At 40.8% G+C, this 24871-nt stretch overlaps 1 protein-coding gene and 1 non-coding gene across 2 annotated transcripts; one reads left to right on the forward strand and one right to left on the reverse strand.

Moving 5' to 3' along the window:
* On the reverse strand, positions 1–24871 carry LOC130679671 (RNA polymerase-associated protein LEO1-like). The gene is made up of 9 exons (XM_057489052.1): positions 24770–24871; positions 23986–24131; positions 23161–23242; positions 20723–20817; positions 20102–20236; positions 18725–18860; positions 17907–18093; positions 15335–15432; positions 1–230 (listed from the first exon to the last, which is right to left on the reverse strand). The coding sequence occupies exons 1-9, from the start codon at positions 24869–24871 to the stop codon at positions 126–128; spliced, it is 1086 nt and encodes a 361-aa protein (XP_057345035.1). The 3' UTR covers positions 1–125.
* LOC130679702 (U6 spliceosomal RNA) lies at positions 21255–21360 on the forward strand. Its single transcript, XR_008992709.1, has one exon. It is a non-coding gene; the product is annotated as a U6 spliceosomal RNA (small nuclear RNA).

Here is a 24871-nt window from a genome sequence, read left to right on the forward strand (position 1 = left end):
ATCTTTTATTACAATTAAAGTTACAGAAAAGCAAATCTATTCATTGCAATCAAAATAACTCATGTTTAAATATTTATAAAACAAACTGTACAATAAAGTATATAAAATGTTTTTACATTTGTACTTCAATCATCATCTTCTCCCTCTTCATCGCTGATCATGTACTTGTTATGCTTTTTATTTGGTTTATCATCATCTTCTGCTTTTCTCTTTCCAGAAGGTTCATCCTCCTAAAAAGATAAAATTTTTAAAATTTTAAAGCCAACAGAGAATTCAACACCCATTCATGAAAAAAACTCTCAATGAAATAAGTATAGAGGGCAAGTACCTCAACATAATAAAGGCCGTATATGACAAACCCACAGCCAACATCATACTTAACAGCGAGAAGCTGAAAGCCTTTCCTCTAAGATCGGGAACAAGACAAGGATTCACACTCCCTGCTTTTAATCAACATAGGACTGAAGGTCCTAGCCATATTGTACATAAAAAGTTGTACATACCTGAATTCAGCAAAGTTGCAGGATGCAAAATTAATACACAGACATTGGTTGCACTCCTACACACTAACAATGAACTAGCAGAAACAGAAATCAGTAAAACAACTCCACTAACAATTGCATCAAAAAGAATAAAATACCTAGGAATAAACCTAACCAAGGAAGTGAAAGGCCTATACCCTGAAAGCTAGAAGATACTCTTAAGAGAAATTAAAGAGGACACTAATAAATGGAAATTCATCCCATGTTCCTGGGTAGGAAGAATTAATATTGTCAAAATAGCCATCCCTCCTAAGGCAATCTATACATTCAATGAAATCCCTATCAAAATACCAACACCTTTTTTCAACAAACTGGCAAAAATAGTTCTAAAATTCATATGGAACCACAAAGATAATGACCAGCCATAGCAATCCTGAGAAGGAACTATAAAGCAGGGGGGAATATGGTTCCAAACTTCAAGCTCTACTACAAAGCCACAGTAACCAAGGCAATTTGGTCCTGGCACAAGAACAGACCCATAAAACAGGGGAAAAGAACAGAGGCTCCAGATATTAACCCAAGCATATATGATCAATTAATATATGATAAAGGAGCTGTAGATATATAATGGAGCAATGACAGTCTCTTCAACAGCTGGTACTGGCAAAACTGGACAGCCACATGTAACCAAATGAAACTGGATTATTGTATATCCCCACACATAAAAGTAAACTTGAAATGGATAAAAAACCTGAATGTAAGCCCAGAAACCATAAAAGTCTTAGAAGAAAACATAGGCAAAACTCTGTTGAATACAAATATGAACAACTTTTTCATGAGCATATATCGCCAGGCAAGGGAAACAAAAGCAAAAATGAAAAAGTGGGACTATATCAAGCTGAGAAGCTTCTGTACAGCAAAGGACACCATCAACAGAACAAAAAGGCATCCTTAGTATGGGAGAATATATTTATAAATGACATATCCAAGGGGTTGACAACCAAAATATATAAAGAGCTCACGCACCTCAACAAACAAAAAACAAATAACCGGATTAAAAAACAGGCAGCGGATCTGAACAGATACTTCTCCAAAGAAGAAATCTAGATGGCCAACAGGCACATGAAAGATGTTCCACATCACTAATCATCAGAGAAATGCAAATTAGAACTGCAATTAGATACCACCTCACACCGGTTAGAATGGCCAACATCCAAAAGACAAACAACAACAAATGCTGGCCAGGATGTGGAGAAAGGGGAACCCTCCTACACTGCTGCTGGGAATGTAAATTAGTTCAACCACTGTGTTCCTTGAAAAGCTCAAAATAGAAATACCATTTGACTCACGAATTCCACTTCTGGGATTTTACTCTAAGAATGCAGGATTCCAGATTCAAAAAGACATATGTGCCCCTATGTTTATCACAGCACTATTTACAATAGCCAGGAAATGGAAGCAACCTAAGTGTCCATCAGTAGATGAACGGATAAAGAAGATGTAGTACCTATACACAACAGAATATTATTCAGCCATAAAAAGAAAACAAATTCTACCATTTGAAACAACATGGATGGAGCTACAGAATATTATGCTCACTGAAATAAGGTAGGCAGAGAAAGACAAGTACCAAATGATTTCATTCATCTGTGGAGTATAATATCAAAGCACAAACTGAAGGAACAAAACAGCGGCAGACTCACAGAAGCCAAGAATGGACTAACAGTTACCAAACGGAAAGGGATTGGGGAGGATGGGTGGGAAGGGAGAGATAAGGGGATTAAGGGTCAGTATGATTAGCACACATAATGTGGGGAGGGGGGCATGGGGAAGGCAGTATAGCTCAGAGAAGACAAGTAGTGACTCTAGCATCTTACTATGGTAATGGACAGTGACTGTAATAGGATATGTCATGGAGACTTGATAATGGGGAATATCTGGTAACCACAATGTTGCTCATGTAACTGTATATTGAAGATATCATAATAAAAATAAATAAATAAATAAAAGCCAACAGAGTATTTCTTAGGAAGCTTTATCAAAAAAAAGCTCTGATCTTAATAACCCACTGAAAAGCCAAAATAAAATAACTGCTTTAATAAGCACATTCAACAGATGAATAAAGCCATAGTTTTATTTTATTCTCCAGTGGCACCCTTCAAGAGACCTCACATTTTGTGAAGGAATTTTTCAGAATGTGAGATTCTGCCCTACTGAACTTAGCTGGAATAAATCCCTGTGCCATTGTATAAATGCAACAAATGGCAAAAATATTCATATTAGATTAAAATAAAGCTTGCATATAGCTATAAATGCAGATCCATATAGATGTAGGGTCAGGCAGCCCACAGTTATCAATGAGTTGCCACTGTCTTCCAACAAATTATTTTTAAGACTAATTACAAAAGTCAGACATTTTGTTCCATGCTAATAAACCAGCTACCAAAGTTTACTTAACTCCCCAAAATAACTAAGAATACACATAATTCAAGGTGTCTTAAAGTATAAGAGATCAACGGTAAGAATAGCAAGGCTTCGAGGGAAACACAGTTGACCCCTGAATAAAGCAGGAATTAGGGCGCCAACCCCACACACTTGAAAATCCATGTATAACTTTTGACTTCCCAAAATCCTAACTACTAATAGCCTACTGTTGGTTACAGGCCTTACCAAAGACACAACAGTCCATTAACACATATTTTGTAGTTAACATGCATTATATATTGTATTCTTATAATAAAGGTAGCTGGAGAACATGTTTTTTCAAATTGTTACAAATCTTCAAAATATTTCCAATATTATTTATTGAAAAAAATATGCGTATAAGTGGACCCGTGCAGCTGAAAGCTGTGCTGTTTAAGGATAAACGTATGTTCAGAATCCCAATCACGGGAAACATCCATGCTGAGGGGAAGCTGGGACTCTCCCAGTTCCAAGTCGCCAATGGCCCCGTACACAGGGGGGAAGAGCCTCTAACAGGTAAGGCAGGGTTGCCAGGAGGGGCGTGGGAGCCCCATGAGGGAGAGCTGGGAGAGGAAAGAGACGGGAGAGCAAGCAGCCCCCTGGGCACCCAGTCACTGCCAGCAGGACTGCCTCCCAGCCCGCAGCCCTCTCCTTAGGAAAGCTGAGGACCGGCTGTAAACCTCTCCTCCCCACTGTCCTCACGTTTCTTTCCACTTGGGTCTTTCCCTCTTCTACTGTTTCTCGTCTGACCCACTTTTCTGCCTTTGAAGTAATTTTGGTTTTCTAAAGTTTCTACTGCTTACAAAAATAAGGGAGAATAAAAAGCTCCATTATGCTCCTTTTCTGCAACTTAGGCCCCATTGGGAACGGGCAACTAGCATTTACTGTTCAGCTACTACATGTCACTGAGTTAGCCACTTTCATATCTGTTATTTACTATAATACAACTTCACAAGGCAGCAAGCAAAAAGCCCACTGAACACATGAGGAAACACACTCAGAAATGTGAGACAGCCTGCTCAAGGACATACTAGGGGTATAGGGTAGCCCCAGGATTCAACAGTCTGGCCCCGTCTAATCCAGGCCCCCGCCCTTTCTCCCTTACCTAGGAATGCTCTGATGGTAACACTGGCTCTCTGGACTGGGAACTTAAAATCTGAAAACTCCCCTGTATCTCAGGCATACCCAGGCTCAAGGCATGTGGATGGGATCTGATGTACAAATAAGGAGAAGGATCTAGAGCAGGTAGGACCCATTTTCTCTTCTTTCCCATTGTAACCCATGGCCACAGCTTGACCGGGGTAATATTGGGAGGCAGCGGCAGGGGAAGTCCAGGCAGAGTTACAATCTCTGTTGTCAGGAAAGGGGAAGGGAAGGGTACAGGAAAACCTAACAGAGTATTTAGGTGAGGAAGGCAGCGGGTAGCTCCTGTAACAGCCGGCCAGGAGGCACTCACCAGGAATCTTAAAGTCAGACACTTTCAGGTTTGCAACTGCCCAGCCTGGAAGAAGGCTATTTCATGAATCACATTTAAAAATCTCATTTCTGAGAACACCAGAAATAAACAGAAGTCCCATGGCACTTCTCAATTTTCATTCACAGTTTCTGCTTGCCGAGAAAAAAATGGTATCTGCTTACATGAGAATTCTCACTTGCCAATAATTCAATATACTACAAATGTATTGTTAAGATGTTTAAAAAAAGACAATGTAGACTAATTTTAAAATGTCTATCTAGTTACCTTCTATAATATGCCACGTCCAGGAAGGATTGGGAAATATTAAATGTTGTGATTAGCAAACAGTAATATAAGAATGAAATTCTCTTTCACACGAGAAAAGAGCTCACAGAAGCTTACAGTTCACAGATGGCCAAAAATCATCAAGACTCATTAAAACCACAGATAACAAGAACACAGCATCTATTTCCTGCAATACAGCAAAACAATCCTTTGAAAAGCCCTCCCACTGAAAACAACTAATGATGGGAAAACATAAACAAGTCAGTGCGATTCCAAGAACATCAGATAATCGGAAGCCAAAAAATTAAAAAGAAAACAGAAGCCACAGAGATATAAGTGTAGCACTAAAGCAGGCTTTCCCCTTGAAGACATTTACCAACTGTGTGAACATGAGCTTTTGTTTTTACACCTTGCAGAGTGCTGAGGACAGGAGACAAAGGCCAAGTGGAACAGACTAAGGGCAGAGCTCAAAGGACGACATCTTCAGCTACAGGTGAAGCAGAAGTAAGCCCAGGACCACTTCTCTGAAGCAGGAGTCAGGAACAGTTTTGGGAGAGGGAAAGATAATAATTGTCTTAGACTTTGCAAGACATACAGTTCTGTTGCGACTATTCAACTCTGCCACTGTATCAGGACAACATCCATAGACAATATATAAATGAAGAAGAATGAAGTACAGGTAGCAGGCAAGATTAGGTCAGAGGGAAGTAATCAGCCAACAGCCAATTTTTTATTTTATTTTATTTTATTTTGTGAGGGCATCTCTCATATTTATTGATCAAATGGTTGTTAATAACAATAAAAATTCTGTATAGGGGAGTCAATGCTCAATGAACAACTATTAATCCACCCCAAGCCTAATTTTCGTCAGTCTCCAATCTTCTGAGGCATAACAAACAAGTTCTTACATGGGGAACAAATTCTTACCTAGTGAATAAGTTCTTACATGGTGAACAGTACAAGGGCAGCCATCACAGAAACCTTCGGTTTTGCTCATGCATTATGAACTATAAACAGTCAGTTCAAATATGAATACTCATTTGATTTTTATCCTTGATTTATATGTGGATACCACATTTCTCTCTTTATTATTATTATTTTTAATAAAATGCTGAAGTGGTAGGTAGATACAAGATAAAGGTAGAAAACAAAGTTTAGTGTTGTAAGAGAGCAAATGTAGATGATCAGGTGTGTGCCTGTAGACTATGTGTTAATCCAAGCTAGATCAGGGCAATAAAACATCCACGTATGCAGAAGATTTCTCTCAGAACAGGGGGGGTGAGGTTCTAAGCCTCACCTCTGTTGATCCCCAATTTCTCACCTGATGGCCCCCCTGTGACTGTGCCTGTCTTAGGTTGTTCCTCCCTTGAGGAATCTTACCTGTCTCTGGCTAACCAGTCATCTTCCAGGGCCATACAGGGAAATGTAAAGTTGGTGAGTGAGAGAGAAGCCTTATTGTTTGAAATGGTTAGCTTTTTATTTCTTTGCATATTTATGCGCTGTAGCTTCTATGCCCAGCATTTGTCTTGAGGTATCTTTACCACTTGGAAGAATTATGATACTCGGTAAATTTGATATGAGGTACGAATTCTATTTAAGGGTTGTAATTAGGAAGGAAGAAGAAAAGCTATAGAAGTAGCAGGTGGAAGAAAACATGGGAAGATTGATTATTTCTTTGACATATCTTCTTGTAGAGTAACTTCAGCATGGATAGGTTTTAAGCTACTACTTAAATTGCGCACACACATTAACATAATAGGAGTATAGTTACATAACCAAAGCATACCTGTAATTACCAGCCATCTCCAGTGAAACCAAGAAAACCAGTTAGGCACCTTAGGCATTTGTGAAAACTTATCTATGATATGGTGGATATTGTCCAACTGAACTTGAACAGTCTGAGAGAAATCAGACAAATTAAAACAACCCATTCCTGGGGAATGTTCACATCCCTTATGTTCTTTTAACAGTAAATAGTCTGTAGTTGTAAGATTTTGGAGCGCAACAATTTGCACTTCTCCTAATTCTTGATTGAGTTCCAACAGTATAGATCCAGTCAAATTTGTTGTTTTACTGTATGCACAGGCCAGCTTAGATATCTCCTTCCTCCTTCCCATGGCAAGTCCAGGAACTGGTGGGATGAGTGCATCTACAGCTGTAGCAGTGCGTGGATCTTTGTTGGGGTTTTTTGATGATCATCTTCTGGCATGAGTCTTCCAGAGAGTGCAGATGTTGGAAGTTCTTTTTCATATCGTATCTTAGTTCATTTTCGGGGTAGCCCAATTAGGCTTTGATCCTCTGTATAAACACAAACAGACCCTTTGCCTACACTTTTATATGACCTTTATACTCTTGTGTAGAACTCATTGGAGGTTACCACACAGGAACTGCCTTTTTTTTTTTTTTTGGTATCACTAATCTACACTTACATGACGAATATTATGTTTACTAGGCTCTCCCCTATAAACCCCTTTACAGTCACTGTCCAACAGCATAGCAAAATGTTGTAGAATCACTACTTGCCTTCTCTGTGTTGTACAGCCCTCCCTTTTCTCCCACCCCCCCATGCATGCTAATCTTAATACCCCCCTACTTCTCCCCCCACTTATCCCTCCCTACCCACCCATCCTCCCCTGTCCCTTTCCCTTTGGTACCTGTTAGTCCATTCTTGAGTTCTGTGATTCTGCTGCTGTTTTGTTCCTTCAGTTTTTCCTTTGTTCTTATATTCCACAGATAAGTGAAATCATTTGGTATTTCTCTTTCTCCACTTGGCTTATTTCACTGAGCATAATACCCTCCAGCTCCATCCATGTTGCTGCAAATGGTTGGATTTGCCCTTTTCTTATGGCTGAGTAGTATTCCATTGTGTATATGTACCACATCTTCTTTATCCATTCATCCATCGATGGACATTTAGGTTGCTTCCAATTCTTGGCTATTGTAAATAGTGCTGCGATAAACATAGGGGTGCACTGATCTTTCTCACACTTGATTGCTGCATTCTTAGGGTAAATTCCTAGGAGTGAAATTCCTGGGTCAAATGGTATGTCTGTTTTGAGCATTTTGATGTACCTCCATACTGCTTTCCACAATGGTTGAACTAACTTACATTCCCACCAGCAGTGTAGGAGGGTTCCCCTTTCTCCACAGCCTCGCCAACATTTGTTGTTGTTTGTCTTTTGGATGGCAGCCATCCTTACTGGCGTGAGGTGATACCTCATTGTAGTTTTAATTAGCATTTCTCTGATAATTAGCGATGTGGAGCATCTTTTCATGTGTCTGTTGGCCATCTGTATTTCTTTTTTGGAGAACTGTCTGTTCAGTTCCTCTGCACATTTTTTAATTGGGTTATTTGTTTTTTGTTTGTTGAGGCGTGTGAGCTCTTTATATATTCTGGACGTCAAGCCTTTATGGGATGTGTCATTTTCAAATATATTCTCCCATACTGTAGGGATCCTTCTTGTTCTATTGATGGTGTCTTTTGCTGTACAGAAGCTTTTCAGCTTAATATAGTCCCACTTATTCATTTTTGCTGTTGTTTTCCTTGCCCGGGGAGATATATTCAAGAAGAGGTCACTCATGTTTATGTCTAAGAGGTTTTTGCCTATGTTTTCTTCCAAGAGTTTAATGGTTTCGTGACTTACATTCAGGTCTTTGATCCATTTTGAATTTCTTTTGTATATGGGGTTAGACAATGGTCCAGTTTCATTCTCCTACATGTAGCTGTCCAGTTTTGCCAGCACCACCTGTTGAAGAGACTGTCATTTCGCCATTGTATGTCCATGGCTCCTTTATCAAATATTAATTGACCATATATGTCTGTGTTATTGTCTGGATTCTCTAGTCTGTTCCATTGGTCTGTGGCTCTGCTCTTGTGCCAGTACCAAATTGTCTTGATTACTATGGCTTTATAGTAGAGCTTGAAGTTGGGGAGTGAGATGCCCCCTACTTTATTCTTCTTTCTCAGGAATGCTTTGGCTATTCAGGGTCTTTGGTGTTTCCATATGAATTTTTGAATTATTTGTTCCAGTTCATTGAAGAATGTTGCTGGTAGTTTCAAAGGGATTGCATCAAATCTGTATATTGCTTTGGGCAGGATGGCCATTTTGACGATATTAATTCTTCCTACCCACGAGCATGGGATGAGTTTCCATCTGTTAGTGTCCCCTTTAATTTCTCTTAAGAGTGACTTGTAGTTTTCAGAGTATAAGTCTTTCACTTCTTTGGTTAGTTTGGTCCTAGGTATTTTATTTTTTTTGATGCAATTGTGAATGGAATTGTTTTCCTGATTTCTCTTTCTGTTGGTTCATTGTTAGTGTATAGGAAAGCCACAGATTTCTGTGTGTTAATTTTGTATCCTGCAACTTTGCTGTATTCTGATATCAGTTCTAGTAGTTTTGGGGTGGAGTCTTTAGGGTTTTTTATGTACAGTATCATGTCATCTGCAAATAGTGACAGTTTAACTTCTTCTTTACCAATCTGGATTCCTTGTATTTCTTTATTTTGTCTGATTGCCGTGGCTAGGACCTCCAGTACTATGTTAAATAACAGTGGAGAGAGTGGGCATCCCTGTCTAGTTCCCGAACTCAGAGGAAATGCTTTCAGCTTCTCGCTGTTCAATATAATGTTGGCTGTGGGTTTATCATAGATGGCCTTTATTATGTTGAGGTACTTGCCCTCTATTCCCATTTTGCTGAGAGTTTTTATCATGAATGGATGTTGAACTTTGTCAAATGCTTTTTCAGCATCTATGGAGATGATCATGTGGTTTTTGTCTTTCTTTTTGTTGATGTGGTGGATGATGTTGATGGAGTTTCGAATGTTGTACCATCCTTGCATCCCTGGGATGAATCCCACTTGGTCATGGTGTATGATCCTTTTGATGTATTTTTGAATTCGGTTTGCTAATATTTTGTTGAGTATTTTTGCATCTACGTTCATCAGGGATATTGGTCTGTAGTTTTCTTTTTTTGTGGGGTCTTTGCCTGGTTTTGGTATTAGGGTAATGTTAGTTTCATAGAATGAGTTTGGGAGTATCCCCTCCTCCTCTATTTTTTGGAATACTTTAAGGAGAATGGGTATTATGTCTTCCCTGTATGTCTGATAAAATTCCGAGGTATATCCATCTGGCCCGGGGGTTTTGGTTCTTTGGTAGTTTTTTGATTACCTCTTCAATTCCATTGCTGGTAATTGGTCTGTTTAGATTTTTCTGTTTCTTTCTGGGTCAATCTTGGAAGGTTGTATTTTTCTAGGAAGTTGTCCATTTCTCCTAGGTTTCCCAGCTTGTTAGCATATAGGTTTTCATAGTAGTCTCCAATAATTCTTTGCATTTCCGTGGGGTCCGTCGTGATTTTTCCTTTCTCGTTTATGATACTGTTGATTTGTGTTGACTCTCTTTTCTTCTTAATAAGTCTGGCTAGAGGCTTATCTATTTTGTTTATTTTCTCAAAGAACCAGCTCTTGGTTTCATTGATTTTTTCTATTGTTTTATTCTTCTCAATTTTATTTATTTCTTCTCTGATCTTTATTATGTCCCTCCTTCTGCTGACCTTAGGCCTCATTTGTTCTTCTTTTTCCAATTTCGATAATTGTGACATTAGACCATTCATTTGGGATTGTTCTTCCTTTTTTAAATATGCTTGGATTGCTATATACTTTCCTCTTAACACTGCTTTTGCTGCATCCCACAGAAGATGGGGCTTAGTGTTGTTGTTGTCATTTGTTTCCATACATTGCTGGGTCTCCATTTTGATTTGGTCATTGATCAATTGATTGTTTAGGAGCGTGTTGTTAAGCCTCCATGTGTTTGTGAGACTCTTTGCTTTCTTTGTACACTTTATTTCTAGTTTTATGCCTTTGTAGTCTGAAAAGTTGGTTGGTAGGATTTCAATCTTTTGGAATTTTCTGAGGTTCTTTTTGTGGCCTAGTATGTGGTCTATTCTGGAGAATGTTCCATGTGCACTTGAGAAGAATGTATATCCTGTTGCTTTTGGATGTAGAGTTCTATAGATGTCTGTTAGGTCCATCTGCTCTACTGTGTTGTTCAGTGCTTCCGTGTCCTTACTTATTTTCAGCCTGTGGATCTCCTTTGGGGTGAGTGGTGTGTTGAAATCTCCTAGAATGTATGCATTGCAGTCTATTTCCCCCTTTAGTTCTGTTAGTATTTGTTTCACATATGCTGCTGCTCCTGTGTTGGGTGCATATATATTTAGAATGGTTATATCCTCTTGTTGGACTGAGCCCTTTATCATTATGTAGTGTCCTTCTTTATCTCGTTACTTTCTTTGTTTTGAAGTCTATTTTGTCTGATATTAGTACTGCAACCCCTGCTTTCTTCTCACTGTTGTTTGCTTGAAATATGTTTTTCCATCCCTTGACTTTTAGTCTGTACATGTCTTTGGGTTTGAGGTGAGTTTCTTGTAAGCAGCATATAGATGGGTCTTGTTTTTTTATCCATTCTATTACTCTGTGTCTTTTGATTAGTGCATTCAGCCGATTAACATTTAGCGTGACTATTGAAAGATATGTACTTATTGCCATTGCAGGCTTTAAATTCGTGGTTACCAAAGGTTCAAGGTTAGCCTCTTTAGTATCTTACTGCCTAACTTACCTCGCTTATTGAGCTCTTATATACACTGTCTGGAGATTCTTTTCTTCTCTCCCTTCTTATTCCTCCTCCTCAATTCTTCATATGTTAGGTGTTTTGTGCTGTGCTCTTTCTAGGAGTGTTCCCATCTAGAGCAGTCCCTGTAAGATGTTCTGTAGAAGTGGTTTGTTGGAAGCAAATTCCCTCAGCTTTTGTTTGTCTGGGAATTGTTTAATCCCACCGTCATATTTGAATGATAGTCGTGCTGGATACAGTATCCTTGGTTCAAGGCCCTTCTGTTTCATTGTATTAAATATATCATGCCATTCTCTTCTGGCCTGTAGGGTTTCTGACGAGAAGTCTGATGTTAGCCTGATGGGTTTTCCTTTATAGATGACCTTTTTCTCTCTAGCTGCCTTTAAAACTCTTTCCTTGTCCTTGATCTTTGCCATTTTAATTATTATGTGTCTTGGTGTTGTCCTCCTTGGATCCTTTCTGTTGGGGGTTCTGTGTATTTATGTGGTCTGTTCGATTATCTCCTCCCCCATTTTGGGGAAGTTTTTAGCAATTATTTCTTCTAAGGTACTTTCCATCTCTTTTCCTCTCTCTTCTTCTTCTGGAACCCCTATAATACGGATATTGTTCCTTTTGGATTGGTCACACAGTTCTCTTAACATTGTTTCATTCCTGGAGATCCTTTTATCTCTCTCTATGTCAGCTTGTATGCGTTCCTGTTCTCTGGTTTCAATTCCATCAATTGCATCCTATCCATTCTGCTTATAAACCCTTCCGGAGTTTGTTTCATTTCTGCGATCTCCTTTCTGGCATCTGTGACCTCCCTCTGGACTTCATCCCATTTCTCTTGCATATTTCTCTGCATCTCTGTCAGCATGTTTGTGATTCTTATTTTGAATTCTTTGTCAGGAAGACTGGTTAGGTCTGTCTCCTTCTCTGGTGTTGTCTCTGTGATCTTTGTCTGCCTGCAGTTTTGCCTTTTCATGGTGATAGGAATAGTTTGCAGAGCTGGGACGAGTGATGGCTGGAGAACTTCCCTTCTTGTTGGTTTGTGGCCCTCCTCTCCTGGGAGAACAGCGACCTCTAGTGGCTTGTGCTGGGCAGCTGCGCGCAGACAGGGCTTCTGCTTCCTGCCCGGCTGCTATGGAGTTAATCTCCGCTGTTGCTGTGGGCGTGGCCTGGCTCAGGCAGCTGCTCCAAAGTGGTGGAGTCGCCGTTGGAGGGGGAGCGGCTGGGAGGCTATTTATCTCCGTAAGGGGCCTCCCTGCTCCCTGCAGCCCAGGGGTTAGGGTGCCCAGAGATCCCCGGATTTCCTACCTCTGGATTAAGTGTCCTGCCCTGCCCCTTTAAGACTTCCAAAAAGCACCCGCCAAAACAAAACAACGACCACAAAAAAAAAAAAAAAAAAAAAAAAAAAGGTGGCCGCTCATTTTTCTTTATTCTCCGGCGCCAGCCTCAGGCATCTGCTCACTTGTCTTGCTGCCCTGTTTCCCTAGTATTGGGGCCCTATCCCTTTAAGACTTCCAAAAAGTGCTCTCCAAAATGAAACAGCAAAAAAATATATATATATATATATTGGTCACTTGCTTTTCTTATGTCCTCCGGCACCCGGCCTCCGATGCCCGCTCACTGTTCTTGCTGCCCTGTTTTCCTAGTATCGAGCGCCCTGCACTCTGGCCCGGATGGCGGGGGCTGGGTGTTCGGCAGCCCTGGGCTCCGTCTCCCTCCCGCTCTGCCTGCTCTTCTCCCACCGGGAGCTGGGGGGAGGGGCGCTCGGCTCCCGCGGGGCCGGGGCTTGTATCTTACCCCCTTGGCGAGGCGCTGGGTTCTCTCAGGTGCGGATGTGGTCTGGTTATTGTCCTGTGTCCTCTGGTCTTTATTCTAGGAAGGGTTGTCTTTGTTATATTTTCATAGATATATGTGGTTTTGGGAGGAGATTTCCGCTGCTCTACTCACGCCGCCATCTTCCGCCCATCTCCCCAAGAGCCAATTTAAAATGACTGCAAGGATCATAATTTCTAATCTCAAATGCTAGAACTAATTGACAGGGAACTAAAAACAAAAATAAAAATATTTCTAGGAAAATTCATAACCACAATTCAGAACTCATATTTCCAGGTATCTAAAAAGACCTTATTCCAAGAATATAATTTAATGTGATCCCAGGAGGCTGGTGCCCAAGGCACCTGGCAAATATATATCATTTTTGGAAGAACTCATCAATCTAGACCTCAAAACGTCCCTTGATCTGAGCACTCATTTAATCCCAGAACACACAGAGAAGTGAGTCGTCATGAAACAGAGCCAGCAGAGGTAACACGCAATAAAGTCACATGTGTAAACATTTCAGACACTGGAATTATCAAACATAAAAGCCCTCATGTGCAGACTAAAAAATTTTAAGGACATAAAAAGGAGAAACTGAAAATATGAATTAGGAGCAAGACTTTAAAAAATGACCAATTTAAAAAAGAACCTAAAAGAAAAAAAAGAACCTAAAATCTATACATTTTTACATGGCGAATTTGAAAAAAAACAACAACTAAACCTCTAGAGATGGAAACTAAAACAAAGTGAAAACCCAAGGAAAGCAAGGAACAGAAATTAGGCACAGCTAAAGACAGCAGTGAAATGGACAAAGGATCTGGAGAATCACCCCAGAATGCAGAGACGAAGACATGGAAAATAAGAAACTAGTTTGAGAGTCATGGAGGACAGAGGATAGGGTAACATGGATTTAATCACAGTTTCATAAAGAGAAAGGAGAGTGAATGGTACAGAACCACTAACAGTAGAGAAGAAGTGATGGCTGATAAATTTTCAAAACCGATGAAAGATACCAAACCACATATTGAGGGAGCCTAACAAATCCCAATCAGAAAAATAAAAAGATACGCAAAATGGGCAGCACAGTAAAATACAAGAACACCAAAGATTTCAAAAATCTAAAAAGATAAAAATAAATAAGTCCTCAGGACGTATTGTGCAGCATGATGACTATAGTTAATACGGTATTGCATATACGAAAATTGTTAGGAGTACCAATCTTAAAAGTTCTCATCACAAGAAAACAAAATTTGTAATTACGTTTGGTGACTGATGTTATCTACACTTACAGTGCTGGTCATTTTACAATATGTACATATACCAATTTCAATGTTGTACACGTGAAAGTATAAGATGTCAAATATATCTCAATGAAAGGAGGTAAAATATCTCAGTCCTCTTATAATTTGAAAAGGATACTGTTAAAAATATAAGTTCAAGTATTTTAAAATTACTTTGGAATAAGTTTTATTATTTCAATAATAGATGGAAGATTAAGTTATTCAATTACTTGACACTATTTCAAATACTATTTTATAAATAAAAAGAAAACAAGATTGGTGAAATTGGACAAGAAGATAAAAACGTACAATTTCCAATTATATATAAGTCACGGGGATGAAAAGCTTAGCATACGGAATACAGTCAATAACGCTGTGATGACTCGGTAGGATGACAGATGGCAACTATACTCTTCCTGAGGAGCTTCTGCAATGTATATAATTCTTGAATCACTATGTTGTGTATCTGAAGCCAGTATAATACTGTATGTCAACTAGACCAATCAGAAAAAAAATTTTCTTAGCACAGGTTTTTCTACCATAAGGATTATCTCTGTAATTTAAAAAATATATTCAAAAGGAAAAGACAAAAAGGAGGAGATACACCCTCTCATCTACACACACTGAACAGTTCCTAGCTGTCCAGCTGGGCCTTGGTCTCAGCGCCCCGGGCCTCTTCTCCCAGGCCTTTCCACCCACCCAGCATGCCCACCCTGGCTGCCATGCCCTGCAAGATGACACTTTCAACACCCAGTGAGAGGTCAGAGGCGTCAGAGTCTCCTCTGGGCCACTCGCACACCTGCATTTATCCCACTGAGTTCCAGTACAGTCTATAGACAGCTGTGTGTGCTTCTGGGCTGGGGGCTCCTCTTCATTCCCGGGGTTGACTCAGGCATACAGCGTAAACCCCTATAATTAAGTAAGTACATTTGGTTTTTACCTCATCACTGGTGAGTTTCTTTGCTTTCAGTAATCTTTGAGCCTTATCTTCTTCGGATCCCTCATCACTGTCTGAAGAAGAGATTCTGCCCTGTTCCTCTGAAAGCAAAGGAATAAGATCTGTGACTGACTTTCAAAGACAGGGATCAATTCATGCATAGGTTTTTCTTTATGAGTGCTTTACTTCCTTCTGTACATTTTTCCCAGAGAAAACAAATAAAACCTTTTTGATTTTTAGATATGTTGAAACAAAGCACTTACCCTCTCAAAGACAAGAATCGCCCATCTGACCACTTTTAAATATTCAAAAGGCTTGTGTGCAAGGTGACAAAAGATACACACACCACAAATCTTCCAAAATAAGCTACTAAAGCCTGAGTCATTCTTCCATGGGACTAATATTTAATTCTGAAACAGGCTTTGAAGATAAAACCAAGAGGTGGTTTCCTGGTCCTGTAAAGGATCTGGCAACCTTTCTGTTGCCAAGAGGACATTTGAAAGGGAGATGCAAGCAATCAACAGTGCTGACACCCCAGCCCAGGGGAACCGCGGGACAGAAGAGCAGCCGCTGACTTTAGCCCAGGACTAACCCCCTCACCTCAGAACACAAAGCCTGCCCCTTCTCCCCATTCTCTGCCTTTCTGAGCACTGGACAGAACGGAACGCTAATGAAGCTGTCTATTAAGTTTTCAATCTCTGGTGAGCTGAATATGATATAATTCTCTCCCTAACACAACCTTCATTTTTTGATTTTATTTAGTTCTTATGTGGTTTACTTACACAATTAATCTTTTCAGTGAGAAATCAGCACGAAAAGAAAAAGGAAAAGTCTCTGTACTCTATGCAGTGTGCGAATAATTACTAGGTAGGTAAGGAAGGGTGTAAGAGCTCACCATAAAAGATACAGTCACTGCAAGAAAAGGAGAGAGGAGATTTATAGGATGGTCAGGGAAGGGGATATCTGAGTGTTCTTAAATTGTATCACCCAATAGGGAAAAAATTAGGATGCACAGTCACCCATGGTATATTGTACATTGCACAGTGATTACCAAAACTCTATCTGGGGAACTAATCTGGGGAGGATTAGAGCCCCTTTTATAGATGGGGAACACATTGTTCAGAGATATGATGTCACCTGCCTGAAGCTGACAAATAAGAACAGTAACAATAGTTTTAGGTAACACTTATTTAGTACTTGATATGGGTCAGGAGGTGGGTAAAGTACTTTATACATATTTTATCATTCAATTCTCAAAACCTCATGCTATAAATCTACTGTTCATATGTTATTTCTCCCCTGATGAGGTAACAGAAGTGAGGTATTATAACTTTCCACAAGTCACCCATCTAAAAAGTGGCAGAACTGAGTGAGATTCAAACAGAAAGAATCAGGAGTCCAGCCCAAGACTTCCATCGTTACTTTCAGCTTGCTTTTCAGCAAGTCGTCTTGCTGCTGACTGTGGGGAGACATCGGGGCGAGAATTGTGGCTGAGACACATGCCTCAGAGGGCAGACAACCCTGGTTCAAGAACTGCCCACTTACTGTGTGTGTTTGGGCAAGTTACTCAACCTCTCAAAGTCTCCGTTTCTTCAGTAATAACAAGACAAAAACGGACTGTGAGGGCATTATGCCAAGTGAAATGAGCTAAGCAGAAAAAAACAAATACTGTTTGACCTCACTTACACGTCAATCTAAAAACAAAAATAAAACACTCAGCTCATAGATAAGAGAGAACAAATTGATGGCTGCCAGGGGTAGGGGCTAAGGCGTGGGCAAAATGGATGAAGGGGGTCAAAAGTTACAATCTTCCAGTTACAAAGTAAGTTCTAGGGATGTACCGAACAGCATGGTGGCTATAGGTAATCGTCCTGCATTGTGGATCTGCTAGAGAGCAGATCTTAAAAGTTTCTATCACAAGAAAAAAATTTCTTAACTGTGCATGGTGACAAGTTAACTAGATTTATTGCGCTCACCATTTTGCAATATATACAAATATTGAATTGTTATGTTGCACACTCAAAATTAATATAGAGTTGTATGTTAATCACACCTCAATTAAAAAAGAAAAGAACAGGACAGTGATAGTAGCTGGGTCATAACACCATTACAAGGACCAAGCAGGATGCATATGAAGGGTCTGAGTGTTGCCTGGGATTCGGTATGTGTTAAATAAATGTTAACCATTATGCTAGTTGTGAAGGAAGGGAATATGCAAAGGAGAACTTTGAAAGGAAACAACAAGTATTTTCTGAAAACTTTAACTTTTGGATTCACAATTAGTGATAAAAAATTGAGAAAAGTTCCAAATATAAGTGGCAAACCTTCAAACCAGAAAGCAGAAGCTCAAGGGACTCGTCTGTAAGTAGGAGCTACACAGTTCCTACCCGTTCAGGCTCACCTGGAGGAATTCTGCAACGACTAAATTCATTAGACCTTTAAATATATCCTCATTAACATAGGCTCCTTAAAAATAAAATGTCCAGTGGAGCATTCAGAGTATACCAGTTACAAAGAAAAAGCAGTTATAAAAAAGTGAACCCTGAAAGGACATTTACTTTCCGCACAAGCTTACCCCGAATGCCCCCTTTGTATCGGTTTTTAATGGCCGCCAAGCTGATGGACTCCTCGCCCTCCTCCTCCTCGTCGTACCGATCAGGTTCCAGGTAACTGGCACTCGGCCCCCGCTGGGGCTGTTTCTCTCTCATTCGGCGCTGCTGAGATTCCCTGCGAATAGAAGCCCTTAAACGTTCTTGTTCTTTCTGAAAAGAAGCAAATAAACAACTCAGCTTAAAGAAAGGAAGTATCTTAGTGCCCACTTGAAACCACCTTTATTATAAGAACCTGTAAATGCCCAGCCCAGAGTAACATGTATTTCCTGGGTCCTCAGAGCCCAGTTCTCCCCATTTCACGCGCCGTCGCCGTCCGCAGGGATCAGCTTGTTCGTCCGTAAGGACTGAGGGCACCGCGCCAGGGCCGAGGCCGGGGGCGCCCTCCCACCGCCCCCCGACCAGAGCGGGCGTCTGTCCGGCATTCCGCACATGGGGGTTCACAGGGCAAGACCAGCGTCGCAAGACTCAGGAACGTCCTTCTGACCTTCCTATATCACTTCCGATGATAGCTGCCAAGGGTTTCGTTTTTTAAATTTCCCTCTGAAATCTCACAGATTGAAGAGAGAGCACCTGAGCGCCTCACCACCTGGATGCCTCACTGACATTCCTTGGTTAATGACACTCACAGGGCAGCTGGCTCCCTGACAGCTTTAACAGGTAAAATGGCCGTGGCAATAAGAAATCGAGAATTCATAGTGTGGAGAGTCACTGCTTGTCCTCTCTGTGGAAAGCACAGTTCTTAATGCCCCAAAAATCCCAGGATAAAGCTCAGCTGACATACCTTGATCATTCCTGTGCGTTCACGTTCAGGATCACGGCAGAGCATTGGTAAGATCCTCATCTTGTGTGTCCTTGAGCACCTGTCAGCACGCGGCAGCGTCACCTTCCTGTGGGTGGCACTGTCCTCAGAATGAGGTCTGCGAGGACATGGACAGAAATGGGTTTGCTAAGAACATTTGGAGGCCATCCTACCAACAAGCAAAAGCAGCTGTGGGAAATGACCACTGCCCTCAGCAGAGCAGGGAGGCAGGGCCACAGGTCCTGGCGCTCGGGACCTTCCTCGTTCTCTGACTCTCGGAGAAGATCCCTCCTCTGCCCCACCTGCCGGGAGAGCTGATGGGGTGAAGAGGATGGGGAACAGGGGACCAGGAGGTAGGGTCCAGGGCTTTTTTTTTTTTTTTGAGAGGGCATCTCTCATATTTATTGATCAAAAGGTTGTTAAGAACAATAAAATTCTGTATAGGGGACTCAATGCACAATCATTAATCAACACCAAGCCTAACTCTCAACAGTCACCAATCTTCTGAAGCATAACAAACAAGTTCTTACATGGTGAACAAGTTCTTACATGGTGAGCAGTGCAAGGGCAGTCATATCACAGAAACTTTCAGTTTTGATCACACATCATGAACTATAAACAATCAAGTCAGATATGATTATTCATTTGATTTTTATAGTTGATTTATATGTGAATCCCACATTTCTCCCTTATTTATTTTTTTTAATAAAATGCTGAAGTGGTAGGTAGATGCAAGATAAAGATAAAAAGCATAATTTCGTGCTGTAAGAGGGCAAGTGTAGATGATCAGGTGTGTGCCTATAGACTAAGTATTAATCCAAGCTAGACAAGGGCAACAAAACATCCACGGATGTGGAAGATTTCTCTCAAAACAGGGGGGTGAGGTTCTAAGCCTCACCTCTGTTGATCCCCAATTTCTCACCTGATGGCCCCCCTGCGACTGTGCCCGTCCTAGGTTGTTCCTCCCTTGAGGAATCTTACCCGTCTCTGTCTCACCAGCCGTCTTGGGTCCAGGGCTTTTACAGAGAAAACCCCCAACTACAGTCAGAGGAGAAAGGATATAAAGTCCAGGTTCCATGAGGGTGGCAGAGGCCAGGAGGCACAAATTCATAACTAAAGATGAGACCCTCTGCTTGAAGAGAACTAGAAGGAAGGTCAAAGCAAGGAGGCAAGTCACAATAGCAGGACCCTCAAGATAGCCCAGGGGGACAGTAACTGAAACAGAAGCAGCCTGTGGTCCCTGGGGAGCTCCATTTCAAAAGCATGTCAGTCAGGGCTGAGCTGGGCTTTCCACACAACCTCTCCGCCTTGCTGCTCTTTAACTGCGAGTAACAATACAGCAATATGAGTAGTAGTTACCGAAAGGTGAGCTTGGATTTAAAGATGGCTTGTCCTTGGAGACCAGTGGCTTCCCTAACAAACAGGTGGTTGAGATTGCCCTGCAGCGGGGTTTTGTAGACATCAAACACTTCATTGCCTAAATGCAAGGACAGGCTGGAAATGAGAAATAGTTAGGGTGGATATTTCATGAATCCTATGGCTTCCATTCTGCCTTGTCAGCTTTACTTAAAATGCTGGGAACTGCAGGACCCTGTCCTCATACTGCATTCGTAAGAAAAATGAAGAAAAGATACACTGAATAACTAATCTATCTCCTTTTAAAGTAATAGGTAGTGAAATCCATCCTCCTTTCAACTTGAAATAAAATCGTCATTTTCCCAATCTCTAAAACTTCATTGGTGAAACACAAACTATTTTTCAAGAATATAAATTTATTATGAACTGGCAGCTAACGTTGGGCTTTCATCTCAGTAAGGGAGATATGAATGAGGTCACAAACTGGGTCCCTTCTAAAGCCTCTCACCAGCGCAGCAGTATGATTTCAACCCTCTTTATTTCTCTCAGGTTTCCCAAGCAAGGCCGCTCACTCATTCCAGGCATCCCTCTGGATATTTCCATATTCTTAAGATATGTGCTCACCTGTCATCTGACCACTTCACAATCCGAGCGTTGCTTTCTTTAATTTTATTTCCTTCCTCATCCCGACGTATCCTCCACCGTATAGTATTTTCTACCTGGCTCAAAACACAAAGGCTTTAGAGAACCAGCGCGACTTGGGGCATGGGTTTTTTGTGTGCTCAAGTGACTTAGTCACGTGCCAAGGATTCATAGGTAGTGACAGAAGAACAGCTGACTAGGCCACACTGAGCCATCCTAGAGATACTGGTTAAACTAACCAGACCCTTTGTTTAAATCTTTCTGAGCTCCAAGTCATAACAGTGCAAGAAGCTAAATACAATGCAGGGTGGGGGTTGTATCAGACACCTTAAGAGCTAAAGAGGGGAGGGGAGGGACTTTGGGCCCATGTGAGGTAGGCAGTTAAAATTGAGCCATCTGCCTATTGCAGGGCCACTGGAAGGGCTATGAGCCCAGTGAAGGAAGTGGCCATTAGTCTACAGGGAAACTCCGGTAATTTGTTTAAAAAAAATTTTTTTTAAGGATATACTATTGAGCGCTCACTTTGGCAGCACATGTACTAAAATTGGAATGATACAGAGAAGATTAGCATGCCCCTGCGCAAGGATGACACGCAAATTCGTGAAGCATTCCATATATTTAAAAGCATTATAATAAAAAAAAAGAATATACTATTAATTAACAACAAACTAAAACCTGAGACTTGTGCTTTGCTCTGTTTTTTGTTCAGATTCACTGCACCTCCCCATATGGCAGAGAACTCCAAACCACACAAGTAGCGCAAAAACTGACCCTGCCCACTGCCACCATCGGGATCCATGGCAGAAGCTCACGCAAAATCCCACTGAAGAAGAAGACAACCCTGTGGAAGCCGTGGTAGCGTTTTGCCATCCCAGGCCTTCTTCAGAGGCACAGCCTAATGGCAAGATTCCTCTTTGTGCATATTCTGAATTTCCACATGGAGCCTGAGAGATTTCTGTTGTGGAAAATTGCTAGGATCCATTCACTATAAAATGTGGAGGCAATCCCAAATACCTAGCTCTATTATTATTTGTCCTGAAAGAAATAGGTAACAATTTTCAAGAATTTTTATCTTTAATTCTGTTGAAAAATTAGAAATGCCAAAAAAAAAGTAAGGAACAATTCTTCAGTGGTTTAAAAGAAGATATGTACCGGGAAGGGGCTCAAGATGGCGGCGTGAGTAGAGTGGCAGAAACTTCTCCGAGAACCATATATATTTTTGAAAATGCTACAAACACAACTATTCCTAAAAGAGATTCCAGAAGATACAGTACAACAGCCGGGCTACATCTACATCTGCGAGAACTCAGCATCTCAAGGAAAAGGGTAAGATACAAAGCCCAGCGGGACCCAAGCACACCCCCCACATCCCAGCTCACCGGCGGGAAGAAAAGAATCAGACAGGGGAGGGAGTGGAAGCACAGGACTACTAACTCTGCACCGGGATAATCTAGTAATCTACACCATGAGGACAGACACGCATTGCACGGTATACTGGATATCAGAGAAACTGAAAAGTAAACTCCGAGACGGAGACCACGAGCAGGACCCCACGACCACCTCCCCTGGGACAAAAGAAAAGCGGGCACTTTTTAAAAGTCTTAAAGACACAAGGGCTTAACAGGTGGAAAAATCATCCTGGCACACTCAGCACAGCAGGCTGGGAATCTTAAGGAACTTCAGGCGCCTTAACGCCCTGGGGGATAACACATCCCCAAAGCCCCTCATGGCGATAAGCAGCTTGCCATTCATTCCCCATGGCCGGCGCTGCAAGCAAACCGGCTGACCCGCCACAGCTGTGGAGTAGCCAGACAACAGTCCCAACCACAGCAAAAACAGTCTCCTCCCAGGGTATTATGCTCAGTGAAACAAGCCAAGCGGAGAAAGAGAAATGCCAAATGATTTCACTCAGCTGTGGAGTATAAGAACAAAGAAAAACTGAAGGAACAAAACAGCAGCAGAATCACAGAACCCAAGAAGAGACTAACGGTTGCCAAAGGGAAAGGGACTGGGGAGGATGGGTGGGTAGGGAGGGATAAGGGGAATAAGGGCATTACAATTAGCACACATAACTTAGGGGGTTGGCACGGGGAAGGCATTTCAGCACAGAGAAGACAAGTAGTGACTATAGTATATCACAGCGCTGACTTACAGTGACTGTAACGGGGTATGGTGGTGGGGACTTGAAAATGCGGGGAATCTAGTAACCACAATGTTGCTCATGTGATTGTATATTAATGATTTCAAAATTAAAAAAGAAGGAAAAAAGTTTGAAAAGACTTTGAATTCCTTGTTCTAAACAGTTATTTCTTAACAGTGAACACAGAAAATCATTTCATAAGCTCGAGTCTGAAGTTGTTATCCCAGTGTTTTACTTTATAAAACAACTGTAAAAAAAACAATGAAGTATGAAACAGTACCTTTAATTTTAACCTGGTTTTATCTTCCTCATCAAGCACTTTATCTTCAAATTCATCTTCATAATACTGAGGCTCAAAAGGCCTACAAATTGTTTTTTAATGTCATATTAGCCATATTTAAATAAGTAATGAAAATGATTAATATTACATAAAATAATCATCTTTACAACCAATATGTTAAAAAAATTCGCAGTAGACAAATAACTTCAAATACAACCTCAAGGAAGTATGCAAACTAATACACTTTTTGGAAACTTGATTTGAAAACCTATTACCGGAAATAAAATCCAAGTGGGACTAATAATTCCGTCTTCTTCATTTAATGAAATTTCCCTTCTGACACACAGGTGACACATCTAAATTTCCATACGTTTTAAGAAAAGTGTCACATTAAATCACACAAGAGCTTGCACTCCTGCACCTTATGTGAATAACAGCCATCACAATATTCTATTGTCTGAAATAATTATCTTTTCTACATTCACAATGGCATGTCCATTGAACATTTGTCATTTCTCTACGAAACTTTCTTGATCTTTTTATGGTTTTTCAGTTTAATACTTGTGAACAATACCTTCACCACTGTGATGTATTTGTTTATAAGAAAGTGCCAAAACACTACAATTATTAGCTTTAAAACTCTCTTGCACTAGGAAGTAATTCATCATTTTCCAACCACACCATATTCTAAATCTTTTTTTTTTTAGTTACATGAAATATCTTCTATCTTTGTGATTAACCAACTCATGATAAGAAGAACACTTACATTCCACATATTTTTATTCAACATCATGAAAGAAAAAAGTCTTTAACCAGTCCTCTTACTTGGCTTCTACGCTGAGAAATCTGGGCAGTTTAACCAAGTACATTTCACTTCCTAAATCAGAGTTGACACTGGGAATTTCTATTTCTATTCTACTTTCAGAAATCAGCTCTTCCCCACGCTGGCCCTGAGGTAATCCACTTTCAGCCTAAAAGAGGAATCAGAATGTGAGACCTTGAAGTGACATTAAAAATGCTCTAGCTCTTCTCCCGTACCAGGCAGATCAGGTTTGACAGGAAGTAAATTTAAACACCATGATAAGGATAAGACATTCAGCAACCACTCCAGGCCCTTCCCTCAAATTTAACCGTTTCTCCCATTAAAAGGCATCATGGGAAACAAGATCCGTTAGCCTGCATTACCAGAACAAATATCTATTTGTTGCTGACACACCTCCTTTGCATAAGACACTCATCAGCACAAGAGTGAAAGCTCGCAGTCCTTCAGCACTGCCTATCACAATCAGAGAAGAACGGCAAACAGCACACACACCCCGGCAGAGGTGTTAATGAGAAAAACTTTTAAATCAATGGTTTTCAAATGATGAGTCCTCAAAGACCAGCCTCCAAAATTTGGCCTCAGTGTCATCTTGAGCAGTTCCTTCTATGTCCTCTAGTAACCAGAAATTCCCAACATAGCTAAGACAGTCACCCATGTATCACGTTTCAGACGCCTTACTTAGTTATCCATGTCCTTTCTCCACATAAGACTCAGATCCGTCAGCCATTGGGACTTCTTGCTCAGCTTTGAACATTGGGACCAGTTGAGATTAGTGATTATACTTACAACAGGCTGCCCTGGAATAGGTGGTTGATCGTCCCCGTCACTCTCTGAGGAAATGTCGTCTATGTCTCCAAACAGATCCATGGCCCCACTAAAATCTTCCAT

The sequence above is a fragment of the Manis pentadactyla genome, chromosome 11, assembly GCF_030020395.1.
Source record: "Manis pentadactyla isolate mManPen7 chromosome 11, mManPen7.hap1, whole genome shotgun sequence".
Taxonomy (NCBI): domain Eukaryota; kingdom Metazoa; phylum Chordata; class Mammalia; order Pholidota; family Manidae; genus Manis; species Manis pentadactyla.

What these genes read in the sequence shown, in the direction of transcription:
- LOC130679671 (XM_057489052.1), bottom strand. Translation starts at nt 24,871, where the DNA reads ATGGAAGATTTTAGTGGGGCCATGGATCTGTTTGGAGACATAGACGAC. An exon ending in TTTCTCAGCGTAGAAGCCAA is followed by an intron (nt 23,243 to 23,985) that starts GTAAGAGGACTG and finishes AACAATTTGTAG; the next exon opens with GCCTTTTGAGCCTCAGTATT. An exon ending in AAATCCAAGCTCACCTTTCG is followed by an intron (nt 18,861 to 20,101) that starts GTAACTACTACT and finishes ATGTCCTCGCAG; the next exon opens with ACCTCATTCTGAGGACAGTG.